The sequence below is a fragment of the Dreissena polymorpha genome, chromosome 10 (assembly GCF_020536995.1).
Source record: "Dreissena polymorpha isolate Duluth1 chromosome 10, UMN_Dpol_1.0, whole genome shotgun sequence".
Classification (NCBI taxonomy): domain Eukaryota; kingdom Metazoa; phylum Mollusca; class Bivalvia; order Myida; family Dreissenidae; genus Dreissena; species Dreissena polymorpha.
The window spans coordinates 63856887-63876403 of record NC_068364.1 but is presented as its reverse complement, the minus strand read 5'-3'; the positions used below and the strand labels follow the sequence as shown (position 1 = coordinate 63876403).

The 19517-nt window shown below is 36.0% G+C and overlaps 1 protein-coding gene across 9 annotated transcripts in view; it reads left to right on the top strand.

The window, feature by feature from the left end:
• Nucleotides 1-19517, top strand: part of LOC127848763 (uncharacterized) — a 65425-nt gene that overhangs the window by 25096 nt on the left and 20812 nt on the right. For 4 of the 9 annotated variants that reach the window (XR_008034753.1, XR_008034754.1, XR_008034752.1 and 1 more), the window contains exons 2-3: nucleotides 4595-4657; nucleotides 7602-8828. Coding sequence is in view for 1 of the 9 variants with exons in the window: in XM_052381365.1 (XP_052237325.1) it covers nucleotides 4595-4657; nucleotides 7688-8097 (473 nt within the window). In the remaining 8 variants the exon portion in view is untranslated. Of the gene's footprint in view, nucleotides 1-4594; nucleotides 4658-7601; nucleotides 9034-16130; nucleotides 16296-19517 lie in introns of those variants that run through there. The other 5 variants (XR_008034757.1, XR_008034750.1, XR_008034756.1 and 2 more) reach the window with 3 other exon arrangements.

Here is a 19517-nt window from a genome sequence, read left to right as displayed (position 1 = left end):
TGGAAATTTGTGTTTAAAACAGGTAAGATTATGCTTTTGTAATAAAAAAACTCTGAATTTTAGCACAATGACATTTCATAGATCTGTTACATCAAATTATGATTCAATATGTGTCTGGTTTATGCGGTTAATCATTAAATATACCGCTGATTTATCAAACCGAAGTCAAGTTTCACTTAAAAAAAAAATGCAATTAAGGTTTACAACTGCTTTTAATTGACACAATTTTACAATTTCCATATTGAAAATATTGTATGTATCGTTAAGCCACCGGTGTGTTTATAAATGTGTAGGGTGGCCCAGTTATCAGAAATAATGGCTAAATAGTATTATTATGCATAATCATGTCTCTGACAGTATACGTATATGCCTCGCTACGACAACGCTTTAGCGTGTATGCGTTTCTCACAGAAGACGTATTGGTTATCTCTCAAAGGCGAAAGAAAGACAGCTTTTTTTTTTAATTCAGAGTCATGGAGTGGCTGGCTGTTTCCTTTTCGGAAGAGGTAGTAACAGAGGGGGTAATCACGTGATAGTCATTCAATATGGCGACGTCCATGCCGAGAAAGTCATTTTTCGCCGTTTTATACCCTTTATTACTTCTGTTTATTTTTTAAATGACGCTCACTTTCCAGCCATATCAGTAAAACGGTGATTAGCCTTTATTTCGTACTTAAATTCGCTTAATATCTCGACTTTACTCGGTGCAAATTTTCTTAGTGGAGCCCTAATTAGGTCATCCCGCTAAGAAATTTTGCATCAAGTAAAGTCGAGATATAAAGCGAGTATTACTATGAAATAAAAGCCAGTAACTTTCTTCCTAATATGTCTGGAAAGTGAGCGGAATAAGAAAACATAATACACGTAATAAAGGGACGAAAAATACCTGCCTCGGCATGGATGTCGCCATCTTGTTTGTCACGTGATTACTCCCTCTGTAGTAACAACGACAAAATATGACCCGAAGCGCACAGTCGACATGGTAATGCACATTATTATCATATAATTAAATTCACGACTAACCCAAACGAAATGATCAAAATCGAAAATCCACATATAAGACGACAGTTGAGGGTCGAGAACCTAATGTCGTCGATCTCAATAAACATTACGCATCTTTACCTTGTGACAATGCCTTATACGTTCTTTTGGATAGAGACCGACGATAGTTTTTTAGCATACGGTATTCTTTATCAAATAACATTCGTTCGATCCTCGTTATGTCCAACACGCTTATCTCGAAACACTGCTTATGTTAAAGTAAATCCCATGTCCCAGCTTCGATCCATCTTTATCCCATACTGATTTTGATTTTTACATTGTATATATCAAAGCGATTTTCTTGAAAATCTGTTATCGCCAACTAATTTCGAGATGATTTTCATGTAAGTATACATGATTTTACCTGTAAAATCAACACCTGTAACAGCCGTAAGGTGTGGAAAATAGGACCCCAATTGCACAAATCCGCAATTGCATAATCAATGTATTGTTGTAAAGGTGTGGCAATGGGTTTCTGTCAAAGGTTATTGTTAACTTCATACATGACGGCTGGTAAATTTACCTCGTGTTACAATGCGGTTAAGGCCAAGTCTCACTATGATGCCGGCGGAGCCCCGGTGCGTGATCAGGCATCTACCTGGATGAACCGGGGCCCTACCGGGATGAACTGATGCTCCACCGGGCTGAACTGTGGAAGACCGGGGGCAACCGGGGATCCACCGGGGAAGTATTAAAATGTTTAATACCTCCGGGATGAACCGGGAGTCATCGGGAACGACCGGCAACGACCGGCGTGGCACCGGCAACAACCGGGACTGCACCGGGAACAACCGGGGCGGCACCGTAGCTACATCGGGGCCCAAAGAGACCCCGGCAGAGCAACGGCGAGCCTGGTGAATGCCGACAGAGTCCCGGTATAGCTACGGTACATAAGTAAACCGGCGCTTTGACGGTGCCGTCCCGGTTGTTCCCGGTGCAGTCCCGGTTGTTCCCGTACCAAGCCTGTCGTTGCCGGTCCTTACCGGTGACTCCCGGTTCATACCGGAGGTATTTAACATTTTAATACTTTCCCGGTGGAGCCCCGGTTGTCCCCGGTTAAACCGGGGCGTTGCCGAAGCTCTGCCGGTGTCTGATGCCGGTATAGCCCCGTTGAGTGCCGGCGTAGTGACGGTATAACGGGGCTCTGCCGGAACGCTGCCGGCTTTCACCGGGATAAACCAGTCCGGGGTTGACCGGGACTCTGCCGGGCTGTTGACCGGCTTCAACCGGGGCGGCACCGGGAAATAGTGTGACCGAGATAAAAAAAAATCTAAGAATCATCCCGGTTCTCGCCTGTCGACCTGCGTTAGCAAACAGGTATGGACCGGGGCTCTACCAGCAATAGTGTGACTTGGGCTTTACTTTCGGTTTTCCTTTTTCTGTTTTCGTCTGCGGGTTTCGTCGAATGTTTATCTCCAACTCCAGATATCCCCAACTATTTTTTCTATGTCCTTACATCTACGAGATAATGAGAATAATCTATAATCAATATTAAATAATCTGACAATGGACAGATTTTGTTGGTGTGTTTATTCGTGATATCTTTCGCACAGGACTTTCTGTCACTGTAGATTTTGTCGGAATTATCAATTTGCCAGAAACCGGATTGAATGTTATATTTTTAGCATACTTTTTTATGTCGCCATCCATACTAATGAACGTGCGATTTCTGTATTGTACACCTGGTGCAGTGTCACAAGGCATCTCCCACATAAAGGAAACCTTTCCGTTTGGATGTTCATGCGCACAATGAAGCACGGCATCTTTTGCACTGGACAATGGCAGTCTGCAATAACTGCAAACTGCATGTAATATGTCCGCAAAATGATACAGAAACTTCGTTGAGTAACCTATACATTATATTTGTACTTCGTAGCACAACCAATACATACTCTGTGCGAAACCTATACATAAAGCGACTTGTAATTTCCTTCGAAACAAACCATTTGAATAATTAAAATATATGTTCGTAACCTGTTTTGTACTTTAAAATGTGAAATGTACTCTGAATCAAAGGAACCTGAAGTTTTATTCAATTTAAGTTACCGTAATTTTCTATTTTAACAGAATAACCACCTTATGCATTGCTTCAAATCAAAATATTTCGATTTTAGCTCAAAATAAATGTAAATGTTGCAACTACACATGTGTTATTAGTTTGTTATTGAAAATAAGTACCTACCATTACTGGATGTTCCGTTCTCTAATCCACAAATACCAGAAAAGATGAAACTCGCCTGATTAAGTAGTGTATTTACACAATGTTTTCGTAGTAAAACATATACCCGACGTCGTAGCGAAACGGACAACGCTTATACCTCGTCAGCCCCCAGTGTATACGGTAGATGCGTTTGCTAGCGTTTATGTGGCAATTTGCATATGTCGCGCTCAAATGTTTCGTGTATATAAATTTTACGGTGCGTGTGTACCAGGGTTACACATTAATAAAGCCATATATAATAATACTATCAGAAACGTGTTTTCATGTTATGAACCGATAATAAGGGCCATAAGAAAAAAAAACTTCAGGTATACATTTTGGTTTATATAATAGAACCAGACAAAACCTACAAAGTTGTATTGCTCATTTCAATGCGATGACTCCAAACTCTTAAACATGTTTGTCCAACGTTTATAAGGTGTAATCAACAACATAAAGGACCACAATCTTGAAACGGCGCTTTGCCATTGCTCAAAGGTAAATTTCATACTAAGTGTACACGGTTACCTTCAAACCAGCTTGTTCGAACTGCACTCCTTAATTGCCATAAACTACATTTTCCGACAAACACATTGTATTTACTAAACGATTCTTCCCTGTAAATTAGCTCTTACAAATGAATATGAAAATAATTATTACCACAGCGGTCGATTGCTTATTTACTTCGTTTTTATATTCATGTGAAAAGTTGCGAAGTATTTTTTTTACAAATGTATATATTACTGGATTATTTTCACAAGAAAAAAGAATCATTCCGTTTGGTTTGTAAAAAAACCTTTATAATAAAGTAATAATAACAGTTAGTAATAGTAGAAGTGGTAGTAGCAGTAGTAGTAGTTGTAGAAGTAGTAGCAGTAGTAGCAATTGTAGTAGCAATAGTAATTTTTATCATACCGCCACATTGATATCTGCTTGATATAACGCTGCCTGATATTTTTTCTATCAGTTCAACAGGAATTTGTTATATCAGTCAATAATTGGAGGAAATTAATATTAATAGGAATCAACTATAAAGTTATCATCTTTTGTTAAGAAATCGGATTGAACAGGAACAACAATTTGATGCAAAGTTCTTATATATTTTATACACAAAACGCAGCATAAAAAGAAAAAAAAAGACAAATATTAAGCGAAAGTACTCTATGCCTCGCCTTATATATTACAAAACAATCATGCAGTAACCTGTTATTCTCTATATGTTACTGCGCCCATAATAAGACAAAATGATATACGGGAATAACTGTTATCAGCAAACAAAAAATTCGAATGCGTATAATTACTGACTTAAGTAACACAGAGACTTACCAAACTAACGGCATATTCTCGTTTCAGATCCGCTTTGCCTCATGAACATCATCAGGGTTATTGCATCGTGGGTGCTGATTGCGTCACCGCGTAAGAGCTTTCTTTTACTTGCTTGAAATGCATTTTTATATAAATTATTTTAACCATAAATATTTAAACCATATTTTCATATATTGCGTAATTTAATAACCGTTTACAAATACTTAAGTCAGTTGAAATTTGTTTTATGTTTGTATTAATAGTCTCCTTTAACTTGACTAACTGACCCTCAAATAATCCCTAGCTTGGTCAATATGTCAACAATACACACAATTGGAAATCAATCCCTTAATGAAAAAATTAAGTAAATGAGCATACAGTTGGTATTTTTTATTTGAGTACGGTGGCCTTTACCTTCACCTGACTGGCTTAAACAATAAACCTCAAATACAATAGCGCCATCGGACCTTACTTTTGTTTAGCGAATCCTGTTTTCTATGTTAAGTGTATGAATTAAATCTTTAAAATAAATAACAAGACATGACACAAAATAACGCTTCAAATATGAATATATATTCCATTAACATTTTAAATCAATAATATTTCATATTTTAATTCGTCATCATATGTTCTTAAAATTTTTATTTTAATACCATCTGTATTTTGTTCAACTGCGTATACATTGAGAAGGCTCAGTATGATGCCATAAATAAAAATTTAGTGTTATTATCATAAAATAAACATAACCATACGCAGTGCTTTTAAACTTAAATTGCTTATACATGAAGCAGAATCATCATGATAACATAAATATAAATGTGATGTTATCAATCATAAAATAAACAAAGCCATACACAGTGCTTATAAAGTTAGTCTTAATACCAAATCAACCACACGTCAACACGTAATTGGAATATTTAATGCTCATTATTATGATTCATCTAATAACTTTTTGTCTTTGTAACCACAGCAAGATTTAGGAAGCAAATTGTTGCAGAAAATGTACTCGTTGTGGTCATTTTTGTTTGTGTGTTTTGGAAAAGAGAAGGCATACCAATACCATGTATATGTTATCCTTTTCACATTAAAAGCATGCAGAAAATAACCGGATACATAATACCCACACCGATGCCACCGATGAATTGATACATATTTATAAATTGATGTCAATGTGCATTTCTTGAAACATTCAACAGTTCTTTATTGAGTTTCACTGACTTAATTTTCCGATAGTCATTATAGCAAATAAGTGAAAACAACATCTCTACACATACATTTATAAGTGCTTAAATAAATACAATCACATACTGATTAAGCAATATGAAGAATTTTTCGGGTAGCGTTCTAAGTAAAATAAATGCAAGAGGTTTTGCAAGTAAATTGGCTAAACAAATTATAACAATAAAATTATTATATAAATAGTATTTTTGAATCAGTTTAGAAAAGAGTAGCTGTAATTCAACCAGTTATATCACACCACCGTCATTATTCTCCTTTATAACCACCTTACACAGGTCATTCTTCAAAACGTTTGCAAAAAAGTATCGTATGGGAGCCAGCATTATTAATGTAATTTTGAACACGAATTTTCCATTACTTACATATCTTTTAATAAAACCATTTTTATTGTTTCCATGTATATTGGGGGATTCATATAAAAATATTCGTGGTTAAACGTCAGCTGCATCATCAGGAGAAAACCCATAACAGCTGTAATTGACGCAACGCATAAATACATACAAGCCATACACACATATATACAACTGAGGTGAACGGCTTGGATTGGGCCATTAAACTTAACGAGATACAACCCCTAAAACTTGACCCTATAGTATAATATTCACGAAATAAAATCACACAAAGTCAAATACTAGAAATACACACATGAATACAACTGAAGTCAGCGGCTTTGATTAGGCTGTTAAACTTGTATTAAAGTGATCCTACCCGCAAACTTGACCCAGAGTTTCATACTAACGAAACAAAAGTTGATAAACAGTCACATACTAAAAATGCGCACATGAATAAAACTGGGGTAAGAGGCTTGGATTGGGCTGTTAAATTTGTATTAACGGGATCCTAACTGCAAACTTGACCCAGACCATTATATTCAAGAAACAAATATGAGAACAAACATTTAATTTCATCACAAATCAAAATAGCGATTAAATAAAAGACAGAGCATTATAATACTTATTATAATACATTTTATACTTAATACCCGCTACGGAACATTGAGATTTGCCAATAAGACTATCCGCGAAATAAAAAAAATTAAACTAAAAATAATTAAAGTATAGGGGATTTGCTGAATGATTTTGAATTGTTAATACAAAAAAAGACATGTTGATTTACTGACTTCAATCAATTTTTGTTAAGTAGACAATACATGGAAACAATTGTGCATTCAATCGTATCCGTTTATCTCTATTAGCAGTGCATATCTTCAAAAGCGACGAATTAAACAATGTTCGGCATATTAATAACAAAGCGGTCATCGTAGCATTTAAAATGCATTGCACTTTTAGCGGTCAGTTATTAAAATGGTTCCGCTTGTTCACGCCCACATTGAATTATTTGTTCCACCGGCCGTTTAATTTGCAGGTCGATTATGGTAAGCATGCGATCAAATGTTATGGATTTTACAATATCAGTTTAACAAAATGGACTTAGCGATATATTGAATAATATTGTTGTAATGAGGAATACATTAACAGAAACCGATCACATACATACATGGATCCAGTGGTACTTCAAACGTTGTAGTAAACTGTGCAAACATGATAAATATTTGACTAAATTAACCTTTATATTTATTGACATATGTATAAAACAAACGATTTCAAATGGTAATTGTATTAGAAGTTGATTAAGCATGATTTATAGCGATGTATTATTATTCTGCGCATATCAAATGAATTGAATTCTGTTTGTGGTGTTTTTGCCTGCCATCAATACCATAATATATAATTATTATCATCATCATCGTTAGTGTAATTGTTGCTGCTAAAACAAACGCATGCATATTGTGTTATTTTCATTTCTTTTTTTTAAGGACGAACATATATCCGAAGACCTTAAACAAGTTAATTCCAAAGACAGGGCGTTTATACGCTATGAAATATACACACTTTGTTACAGTATGTGATCTGAACTTGCCAAATATCAACCGGGATGATACGTCTACAGACAGGGGACCAGGTGACTTCAGTTATGATTTTGTGGAGTGTGTCAGAGACAGCTTCTGGTATCAACACGTACATGAGCCAACGCGTGGAAGGGGAGACGCAGATTCATCACTTCTAGACGTTGTATTCAGCAATGAGGAAGGAATGATAAACAGTGTAAGCATTGAAAACCCGCTAGGGAATAGTGACCACTCTGTTATAATATTTAACTTCAGCGGTTATTCTGAAAATCATCATGCAAAAGAGAGACTTAACTTTGGAAAAGCCGATTTTGATGGAATGAAAGAGACACATAGCATAGATTGGGAAAGTGCCATGAGAAATAAAACAATAGATGAACAATGGAAAAAAGAAACTAGATGAATTGGTTATCAACAAATCTCCAGGTCCTGACAAGCTTAGCCCAAGAATACTGAAAAAAAGTAACACATGAGCATTACCAATCTGTATCATCTTCAAAAATAGTATAGACACAGGTGCTCTGACTGATGAATGGAAAACAGCAAACATTACTGCTATTTATAAAAAGGGAGACAAAAAAGATGCCGGTAACTATAGGCCCAGTTAGCTTAACATGCATTCTGTGTAAACTGCTCGAAAAGATAGTGAGGGAGAAAATGATAAAACAAATGAAGAATAACAATCTATTTAGTGAACAACCTATCATATGAAGAACGATTAAAGAAACTGAATATACCAACGCTTAGTTACAGAAGAGTGAGAGGGGATATGATAGAAGTTTATAAACTACTGAATGGAAAATATTATTATGATGAAAAGGTATTGTTAAAACTCAATCAAGAAAGTGTAACTAGGGGAAACAATTATAAATTATACAAGACAAGACCTCGTTTGGACATCAGAAAGTACCCATTAAGCCATTGAGTCGTTGACATCTGGAACTCGTTACCAAACAGCGTCATTACAGCTAGATCAATAAAGTCATAGGAGGCAAGACTTGATAAATACTGGAAAAACCAAGAAATTGTTTACAACTTTGAATAAAAAATCTCAACCGGAAGAGATAAAGAAAATGAAGAGCTTGAGTCAGAGACTGGGGGCCTTCTTCAAGAATTCATTTAAGATAATCTAAGGTAAAAAATAGTTGCAGTTTAAAATTGTTATATAACATCCATTTTTTTGTTCAGAAAATAATCATTATTTTAGAAAAATCCGTTATTAGCTAAGTTATGCCATTTCATCAACATGATAAAAATACAATTGTGAATAGTTGAATTACTTGAGAAAATCATTTTGTGCAATAGGCTTATTGTTTATATACATAAAGGGCAAATTGATCTTATTTGTTTTATATGAAACCGTAACGCTCAGAGGTTAACTATTTGGCATCTAAGAATGTATGTTGATCATCAACACTTTTTGTTCACATAATGCTCCTTGGCTCTAAAAGGGCCCCAGCCCAGAGGTTACTTGTTTCCCTAATATATGTTCATAATGAACACCTTACACCGCTTGACCCAGAGGCATTTGGCATGTAGGATAGTGTGGTGGTCCTCTATCGAGTTTGTTCAAAGCATGACCCTGGGGTCAAAATAAGCCCCGTCATTGGGGTTACTTGTTTTTCTTTTATAGTTTATTGTAAACACTCTTAAAATCTTCTTCTCTAAAACTGCTAGGTCCATAGATGTTGTAACTATCATGTTTAATTATGTGATAGTTTTCTACTTAGTTTGTTGACTTTATGTCAGTTGGGTAAACAATTGGTTTATCTCTGGGCTAACTTCATTCCCTCAATAACGTGATATGTATGTAGGCAATACTTTTAAGATCTTTTCGTCTGAAACCTCATGGCCAGATGTTTGGTATGTGTTATGTAATATAATGTTAAAGCTCTCTCCATGTTTATCTCGTGTCGCTGGGATAAGTTGTACTGTTTTTTATATAGATAAAACAATAAACATGACCGCGTAGAGGCTATGTAATTTTCATTATATGCTCAATAATCAATCACAGTTTTTCAGGAAATGTTTTCTTATGATATCTTAGCTGTGTGCTTAATTTTTTTTCGGAAAGATCTCAAGAGTTCTTAAAAGAGTTCAGCTCCTTCGGAACTCAGTTTAGCGACCTTTTGCATTTGGCTCTTTTGTACGTACGTTTGCGAGGTCTGTCAGATGTTTCATATGGTTGTACAGAGTTTTGCAATGCCACTCTGAAATTTACAGGGTTTAAGAGAGTTTTGCGAGGCCTGTCGAATGTTTGATACGGTATTAAAAGGTTAATCGAATATTAAGATGTTTGATACTGTTTAAAACAGTTTCTCAATGCCATTTAACACTGTTTTAATGTGTTTTGTGAGGCAATTCAGATGGGTTTCGCAAAGGGATTCAGTTGTTTGACACGATAAAAAGAGTTTTGCGAGGCTTTTCAGATATTTGATACTGGTTATAGTGTCTCGAGATAATTAAGATGTTTGATACAGTTTTAAAGCTTCGCGAAGCGATTCAGAAGGTTGATACTGTATTAAAGAGTTTTGTGGAGCCATAAAGTTGTTTTTAATACGGCTTTGAAGAGTTTCGCGAGATCATTCAGAAGTTTAATACGGTTTTGTAGAATTTAGTTGTGCCATTAAGATGTTTGATACGGGTTTGAATAGTTTCAAAAGGCAACAAATATGTTAATATTAGTTTAAAGAGTTTCGCGAGGACATTTAGATAACTATTCGGCTTACAAAGTATTGCGAAGCCTTGGAGATATTTTTTACGGTTTTGAAGATTTTCGCTAAATAATTGAAATGCCTGATTTGGTTAAAGAGTTTCGTGAGGCCTTTCAGATGTTCGACAAGGATGGAGACGGCTCTATTGATGTTAATGAATTTGTATCCGCCTTGCGGTCACTAGGACAAAACCCAAATCAACTGGAGATAGAGGAGATGGTCAAGAGCATCGATAGAAACGGTAATGTCCACACTAGTAAATAATATTCCAATATATGCATTGTGTTACACTATGCTCCGCACTTCGGATATTTTTAGGACTCGCACTCAATCATGACAGTAAGATTGCGCAGTACAAAATCCAAGTTTTTCTGTTGAATATGTTTGACGGTGAATTTTTCAACATAATAATAATTTAGTCATAAATCAAAACTCACGAAGAACGCTAGTTAATCATGTATTTTAGCGTTCATATAGTAAATATCGTGGCACCCGTTCAGTCCGCACGGGCTAATCAGGGACGACACTTTCCGCATAAACTTTATTTTTGCTAGGAAGAGACTTTCTTGAAACGAAACATATCATAAAAGCTGAAAGTGTTGCCCCTTATTAGACTGCACAAGCTAATCTGGGACGACACTTTACGAACAGACATTAAACCCCTTTGTTTTAATGTTACGTCTTACTGTTTGTTAACAAACATCATGCATTTAAAACTGTTAATTAAGTACCAGTTTCGATGTGTTAAGGGACTACGAAATCTCTATCACTGAATATCGGAAAGAACATAAGCTTAAGTAAAGCAGAAATGCTTGTTTTAATATAAGGTGATTGAGTGATCGACTTCGACGAATTCAAGCGCCTGGTGTACCACAAGATGAAGCACACTGACGGCTCCGAGAACATCATGGACCTGTTTACGGTGTTGAACATGGATAAAAGCGGCTTCTTCACCCCCATGAACCTTTACAAGACAGTAGCAAGTATGGGAGACATGATCACCATGGAGGAGGCCAACGAGTTGATGAACTCTACCGCGACAAAGGAGCCGGGAAAAATGAATTATGAAGGTTTGGTATATTAGTTGATTGGGAAAATACAAATAGGAAAATTCATATTTCATTCGAACCAGGCAGGATGATTAATATAGATTGATTGTGGGAAATAAAAACAGAATAATGAAAGGTTCATAGGTACCGGACTGAATTAAGTAAGACAGTTTTATACATTAGTTCAAAACGTTGAACAGGGAGATATGGGCCGTTTTCTATGAACAGGGGGTTTAATGCATGTGCGTAAAGTGTCGTCCGACGATCAGTTGGTTTTTAACACGTGGTACTAAAAATTGCGCCAGGACAGTGGCAATTGCAGGTGGTTTAGAATATGTGAATGGCTTCCTTGAACAAAACGTTGACTGAAATTAAGTAAATGTCCGTCGATTACTTAGGGCTTGACGGGTAGGTTTATTGACCATATATATTTTGAATATGAAGATACATGTATTATACGATAAACAAGGAATGTAGGTTTTATGGCTTAGTTTCTTCGACACAAGATTATTGTTAAGTAGCAGAAAGAGAAAGATAGACAAAAATGTAAAATACATGTAGATCAGTTTTGTTACAAAAATCACTAGAATTGCAATTTAGGTTTAAGGATGTACGGATGAATGAAAATAAACTGTTTTGTATGCACTGTGAACCGTGGTACTCAAATTAATGCATACCTAGAAATAATTAAAATTTGTAAGTTAATTAGAAGAATTTACTATGAATGTTTACTATACCATTATCTTGAAAACATGAAGAAGTAGACACTGTATGATGAACGGTACAGATAAGATTGTTTTTTCGACCAAACAGTTGATAGCTAAATCAGTAGTAATCTTATAATGGGCTAGAAAAACTGGTTTGCGTGTGTATGTGTGTGTCTTTCGAAGTCTTTCACGACCCATAGGCTACATTATGTGTGTACCCGGAGTGTGCCCCAGCGCTCCTACATAATTTACTTACTAGACTCAGGAAAGTTGGGACGAATTTAGAATGATAGCTGCAGCTATTTTGTTGTTACTGAAAGATTTTTCATTTTTTGTTTTGTTGCGGTCTCGTGTTGTGGGGCGGGGGGGGGGGGGGTAACGGCAGTACCCGAAGGAAACCCCTCCTGTCCCAGTGCCCCCTATGTGTGAAGCGAGTGCCCCAACCACTGCGCTTGCTAGACAACCGGGTACAATAGAAACATAAGATTCTTCCTTTGTACTTGTTTAATGAAACATTGAATGTGCGAAATAGAGGCTATTGCAGGACGGACAAGAATAGAGTAAATGCTGAAGATATAGTGTAGATAGTGTTTTCTATCAAACAGTTGATTGGTAAAAAAGTTTTGTTTATATATTGTGTTTTTTTAACCCATGGACGCCTAGCGTCTAGAAAAAAGGCCTTGGCAAACAGCGTAGACCAAGATGAGACGCCGCATGATGCGGCGTATCATCAGGGTCTGCGCAGTTTGATTAAAGTAATTTCTGTAAAAAATATTCTAAATATAGAAATAAATATACTAGACATCCCTAATTTTGGAAATAAATTGATCCAATTTAGACGGATGTGCGAGTCCACTAGGCATACATGGGTTAAAAGAGTTGGTGGGTGAAGTACTTGTAGTGGCAAAAGTAAATACATATATGGTAATAGTTGTTTGTTATGCCAACTGCTGATTTGGTAATATGTGCATATTTACAGTTAGCAAGTGGTTTTCGGGGTGATTATTCAAAGATAGGTCGTACACAAGTCTGATTGTTTGTATTATGATTTATATATATCATTGGTTATCCCAAAACCTGTTTATCAATTATCAAGTAATCATATTTGATACAAAAACCGTTCTTTGTCAGAATTTTGTCATTTGATGAGGATGCTTTTAGCAAAAGAGTAACGGCGTCGCATGGTTTAATTATTATCCAGCTTTCCAGTTGTAAGAGAAGAGCATGTCTTGGACCAAGTCGCTTTGTACTGTGTTTGCTATCTTTTATGTGAAGTAATTGATTTGACAGTAATGTCAATATATAACAACAACAGGGATCATCATGACTTAATAACACGTACTCGTTTGAAATGTATGGGCCTTGCCGTTAGTGCCTCTCTATATTTAACAAACATGCCAACAATGATAAGGTACATATAATAATACAGTTTTACATTTCATCAATGTGTAAAAAAAAGTTACCTTTACATATCCAGATTAAGTGGACAAGGGCGAACAGAGATTTTATAGAATGTTCTTTGTTTCAAATAAGCATTGTTTATATAGGAGAAATAGTAATTTGTTACTCGTGATACCTTCTTATTTCATTGACGCGTTCATTGTAAATATTCAGTTCATGTTCATATATTAAAGCAATTGGCCCATTACGCATATTAATATGCAATAAAAGATCAGATAGTGTTTAGAATTAAACGGGCATATTCAGTATTATATATTTTGTATACTTGTTGTTGTTTTCTATTTTCCATGTACTGTATGTTATTTTATGCTTGCAACATAATGCGTAATAACAGATTGTATTTGATAAGATCTTAAACGAATACAAACATAATAAAGATAAAAGTTGCTCAGTAAGTTTAGTTTCTCTTGTTAAAACCGACATAATAAGGAGGATAAAACATCGATTGAATAAGCTGACTTTTAATTTTTTTCTTTAATGGATGACCTAATATTTGCAAAAAAAAAATAATTTTGACTTCGTATATTGACCAACAGCAAATAATCGGAAAAGATTTAGATGGCATTGAAACGGTCTGAATTTTAGAATAACTAAAGATATAATTACATACAATATACAGATATACAGACTTTGTCATGGGGTACAACTAGTGATTGTATAGCCCAACAACATTCGTTGCGATTATCGCGTTTTTGTAACGAAATGTATTAAGCTTATTAAAGAATAGTGCACTTGCATGATCAAATCATTATTGGCGCCCAATGCATAATACATTAAGACACATGCCAAAACACATGAACACACCAATCGTTAAAATTGCGGTCACCTTCTTTGAACGGTCGTAGCAAATCATAGCATTAAGGTATTGGACTACTTATTATGGGATATGCAATATACACAATTTCAGATGTACCACTAAACAACGTTGAACATCAACACATGCATTTGGTTGTGTATGTCAAAAACGTACGGAAATGTCTATAGACTAATACGCTTACATTAACACAAGGCTTTTATTCGTCTGTAAATATATAATTTAAAATTTGATGCCATTAAATAAGCAGTAGTTTTGTTTACTATCAAGCAGTCGATTAGGTTGCCATAAAAAATAACGTTGTAAAAACGGGATAGCGTATGAAAGCGTATATGGTACACCCTGATGCTGTGATGACGTCAAGATTTTTTGACGGCATGATATGAACATGTTTCATGGCGTAAAAAAGAACTCATCGTTTCAACTAAAACTATGATGGCAAGTCATTTTCACAAGAGCATGACGCCGAAAATGTTGATTTGTCGACTAAAGATCATGTCGACCAAATATGTTTTCGGGAAAAGCCGGAAACATTTACGTCGAGACTTTAACTTATACCCCCGATACACCGACTCCGTTCTGGAAAATTTGCCTAAACGGACTCGAACTGTGTGAGAACGGAGTGATCGTAGAAGCAAAGTGTTACGAACTGTCTTCGAACTTTGTGGACGGCCTGGAACGGGGTTGAACTGGATTGGTGTTTCAGAACTTTGAGCCTACTCAAAATTTTCTTCCGATCATCCCGTTCTACAATTAAACGCAGTAACAACGTACTGGAAACGGAATGGACGTACTAAGAACGGATAGGTCGTACTAAGATCGGGTTAGAAACGTGCCAGAACGTAGTGCTATCGGACCGAAATTACTTGTACGATGCCACACTGATCGAGTTCGTTTTTAGTCCGTCTTATCCGTTCTCAGACACACCGACCCAGTCCGCACTACGTCTCAAGTACGATCTTGTTTCGTGTAAATAAATACAAACTAAAAGATAAGTTCTTACAACGTTTGCAACACGTTCTAAAGTTCTCAGTAAGATCTTAGTACGTTGTACACGTTTTTAGGAGTTCGAAACAGGTTCCAAGTACGTTGAACTCGTTCAATGCAGTTGTTACAACGTTCAAACCGTGAATACAATACGTTCAGACAATGTGCATATAAAGAGAGGTCGTTGTCTAAAAAAATTCATCATTTGTGATATTAAGTTGAAACACGGACACTCTTGGAGCTGTTAAATTTTTAAATGTTGGCGTCGTGCAATTTATGTTAGAAGCAGAACAGCGATATATTGTTTTGTTGGGCAGAATAAGAACAAATGTACGTCTGGTCAGCTCAAAGCGTGGAACATAAATGCGAACTGGCATGAACGACGTAGTCGGTTTTATAATCGGCGTGCAGAACGTGGCTGCAACTACGTCCTAAACGTACTAAAAACGTAGCGGGACGGAGTGAGAACTGCCTTTGAACGAGTTTCCACTGCACAACGAATATAGAAGTACTGCGTACGAACGTGATCGAACTGGATGAGGACGGGCTCGGTCTGAATGGAAACGGTATACCAACGGGGACAGTGGGAAAATTGACCCAATTTGAACTGGATATAGACGGATTGGCAACTGGATAGGACGGGATAGGGACGAGCTGCACGTAGTGTATGTACGTCATTCAATCATATTGTAAATTTTTTTCAGACCAAAACTACACGTTCAAGCAAGTTCACATCCCGTTCTGCATTTTCTTCAGAACGTGGTCGACTGTCTAAGAACGTGCTTGGTGTATGGACTCATCTAATGTCGTTATGGCGAGTAAAATTAAGAGGGACAATCCTACAAAACTATGACGACAAATCATTTTATTTCACAGTAAGTCGATATCAACTAATCCGGCATGACCATGTTATTAGGGTGTACAATATTCTATGACGGCATGATATGAAAAAGGGGTCATGGCGTAAAAATATCTCATCATGTCGACTAAAACTATGATGGCAAGTCATTTTCACAAGAGCATGACGCCAAAAATTATGTTGATTTGTCTACTAAGATAATGTGGACCAAATATTTTTTCGGGAAAAGCCGGAAACATTTACGTCGAGACTTTAACGATCTAAGTTGACAAATCTAACTAATTTTTGGCGTCATGCTCTTGTGAAAATGACTTGCCATCATAGTTTTAGTGGACACGATGAATTATTTTTTACGCCATGATACCTTTTTCATATCATGTCGTCATAGAATTTTGACATCATCACATTATTGCAAGATTGGTTCATGGCTTTTGGCGTCGAACAGATTTTTAGTTTCTGGTATATTCTTTAGAAACACGCAAGACCTCAGACAGTCAATTTTTACAGCAGGAATGCTTGGTATAAAGGTAAAAATAACATACACTGTTTGCAAACAATAAATATTAATGTGTTCGTTGGGTTTAATGAGCATTTAGATAGCTTAAATCTCGATTGATTCAATAAGATATTTGTCTTTAACTAATACATGCAAAACTTATGTGTGTTTAACGACTCACAACTTTTTTATATTGCAGATTTGTGTCTTAGTGGCACTGATATATGTTGACTCGTCGTTAGCTGTACTTTCAAATCAAGAAAGGGATGTAAGGATTTCGCGTTATCACAAACTGGGCTATACGCGTCTGGATATATGTGGATTTTTGCTTTTCCTACACAACACTGCTCTCAGTTTGAGTCAACTGAAACGGATACTGCGAAGGTTAGGGCTCAAAAGACGCAACGTGTCGTCTCCTCTTCCAGACGTTATACGAGCGATTCGTTCAGTATATAAAAGAGAGATGACTGAATGTGGTTATAAAACTATATGGAAACTGGTCAACACAACCACAAATGTCAAAGTAACCCAAGAAACAACAAGGTGTGTATTGAAGGTAATATATCTTGAGGGTGTTGCTCTCATGTCTGCACATCGCCTGCAACGCAGAGTCTATACCAATAAAGGTCCAAATTTTAAGATACACATTGATGGGTTTGATAAGCTAAAGCCTTTTGGAATTGCTATACACGGGGCGGTTGATGGATTTTCCAGATGCATAATATTGCTGGAAGCATGTTATTCGAATTATGACCCTCGAATTATCGCGGGCTTCTTTGATAACTTTATGAAACGGATTGGTCGCATTCCACGTCTGGTTCGTGGCGATGCAGGGAAAGAAAACGTTTGGGTACGGGCTTTGCAGATAGCGTTTAGGTTTATTGACAGAGATAACATGTCTGGAATGAACAGTTACATGACTGGAAGATCCACTGGCAATCAAAGAATTGAACGTTTTGGGGTAAATTTAAGAGTCAGTTTTATTGTGTTTTGGAGGAACTATTTTAAGGATATGCAAGACAGCGGCTTGCTTCGGATTGATGATCCTGTGCATTTACATTGCTTGAGATTCTGTTTCATACCAATAATACAACGTGATCTGAACTATTTCACCCATCTATGGAATTCTCAACGGATTCGGCAGCAAAGACATGTGGAAGCACGAAATGGGATACCGATGGTAATTTCTACCAGCCTGAGACGTATGGAACCCGATAATTCTCATTTCGGCTTCCTTGCGAATTGGAAACCAATGATCGTATTCAGAGAGATACTTTGTAAAGAAGCCGCAGTTTGGGTCTTAAGATGACTTCATACCCGTCCTAGAACATGTGTGTTAAATGCAGCGGGAGCAACTGCCAATTCCTGAATCGATTAAAAGTGCGACTTCTTTGTTCTTGGCCTTGACTGAAATATTGGATGGTTGCTACTTACATATGCAAAAATATATGCTTAAAAAAGTGGTTATATTTTTGCAAATTTAATCGCTAAGGTAGTTTAGTTTAAGTATATCTCGTTTCGAGTTTTATTTACAATGTGTCGATAAGCAACACAAATTTGATATTCTTGTTATTGGAATTGATCATGAAGTAGTTAAACGTCGTTTTTTCTTTGCTTAAATAAATTCACTCATATTGTTGTACACATTTATAGACATTGCAAACTTGGCAAAAACATTTTAATCATGTTCTTCATTTCATTGTTAGATTGCAAAAGAATGAATCAAACGACACTTATTGTCATTTAGGTATGAAATCTTAGTAAATTGTGGAATGTTCCTTTCAAAAGATGGTTCTTTCGAACGATTGATTAACATTTCATTACAAACTTCAATATATTAAACAAAACGACTGTTATAAATCTTATATTAAATATTAACACGGGCGCAAATATATCATATGTTTATTTAGTATTTTCTTACTTGATTTTCTGTTCCTGAAACTCGAGTGTATATAGTTGGCGTCGCACTGGAGTGCGGCGACTAGCATGTAATGATTTTTTGTTTCGCTTATGGGAAGAGAAGTTATTTTACGGATCAATGTATATATTTTTGTTATATTAATATCTTGCATAGTGGTGATTTTTTGTGAAAATTAGTGTAATTAAGTACTGCATTTGTGCCTATTACATTTATTACAACATTAATTGCCAATAATGCCAAGCTAATTGTTTTAAATAATAAGTCATCACCGGGGAATGATCACAGGGACTGGGCAAATACGCGAAACTTTCTGGTTTTGTATAAAAACAAAACATAATCAAAATATATTTATTTTGTGGTTTTTCTAACAATAGCGCAGACTTTTGCTGTTCGAGTTATGGTTAACGCGTATTTTCTTCAATTTTACAAGACGACAGCGATTACACGGTTTATTGCTTTATTGAAAACCGTTACATAACAGTCACTTATAAAGGCAGTAAGTGCCTAGTGAGATCGGGAATAGTCGGTCGATATCGCCGTATTCTTAAAGCGTTTCGGCTATAGGCGATATCTACTGTTAAGTCCGGAAATTATACTAAATACACGAAATAAATTTGTATTTCTTTATTTAAGAGTTAGATTTGCTTATCTCTTTAAGATTTAATAACTATACAATACAAATATAAGTTAAAATAATTCGTTTCATAAAGTATTTGTGTTCATAACGTCACGCTTGTTTACATTTTCTTAGCAAAATGAAAGTGCGAAATAAAAGCGAGCGATTTTCAAAATAGACAAAGAAGCAAACACCGATC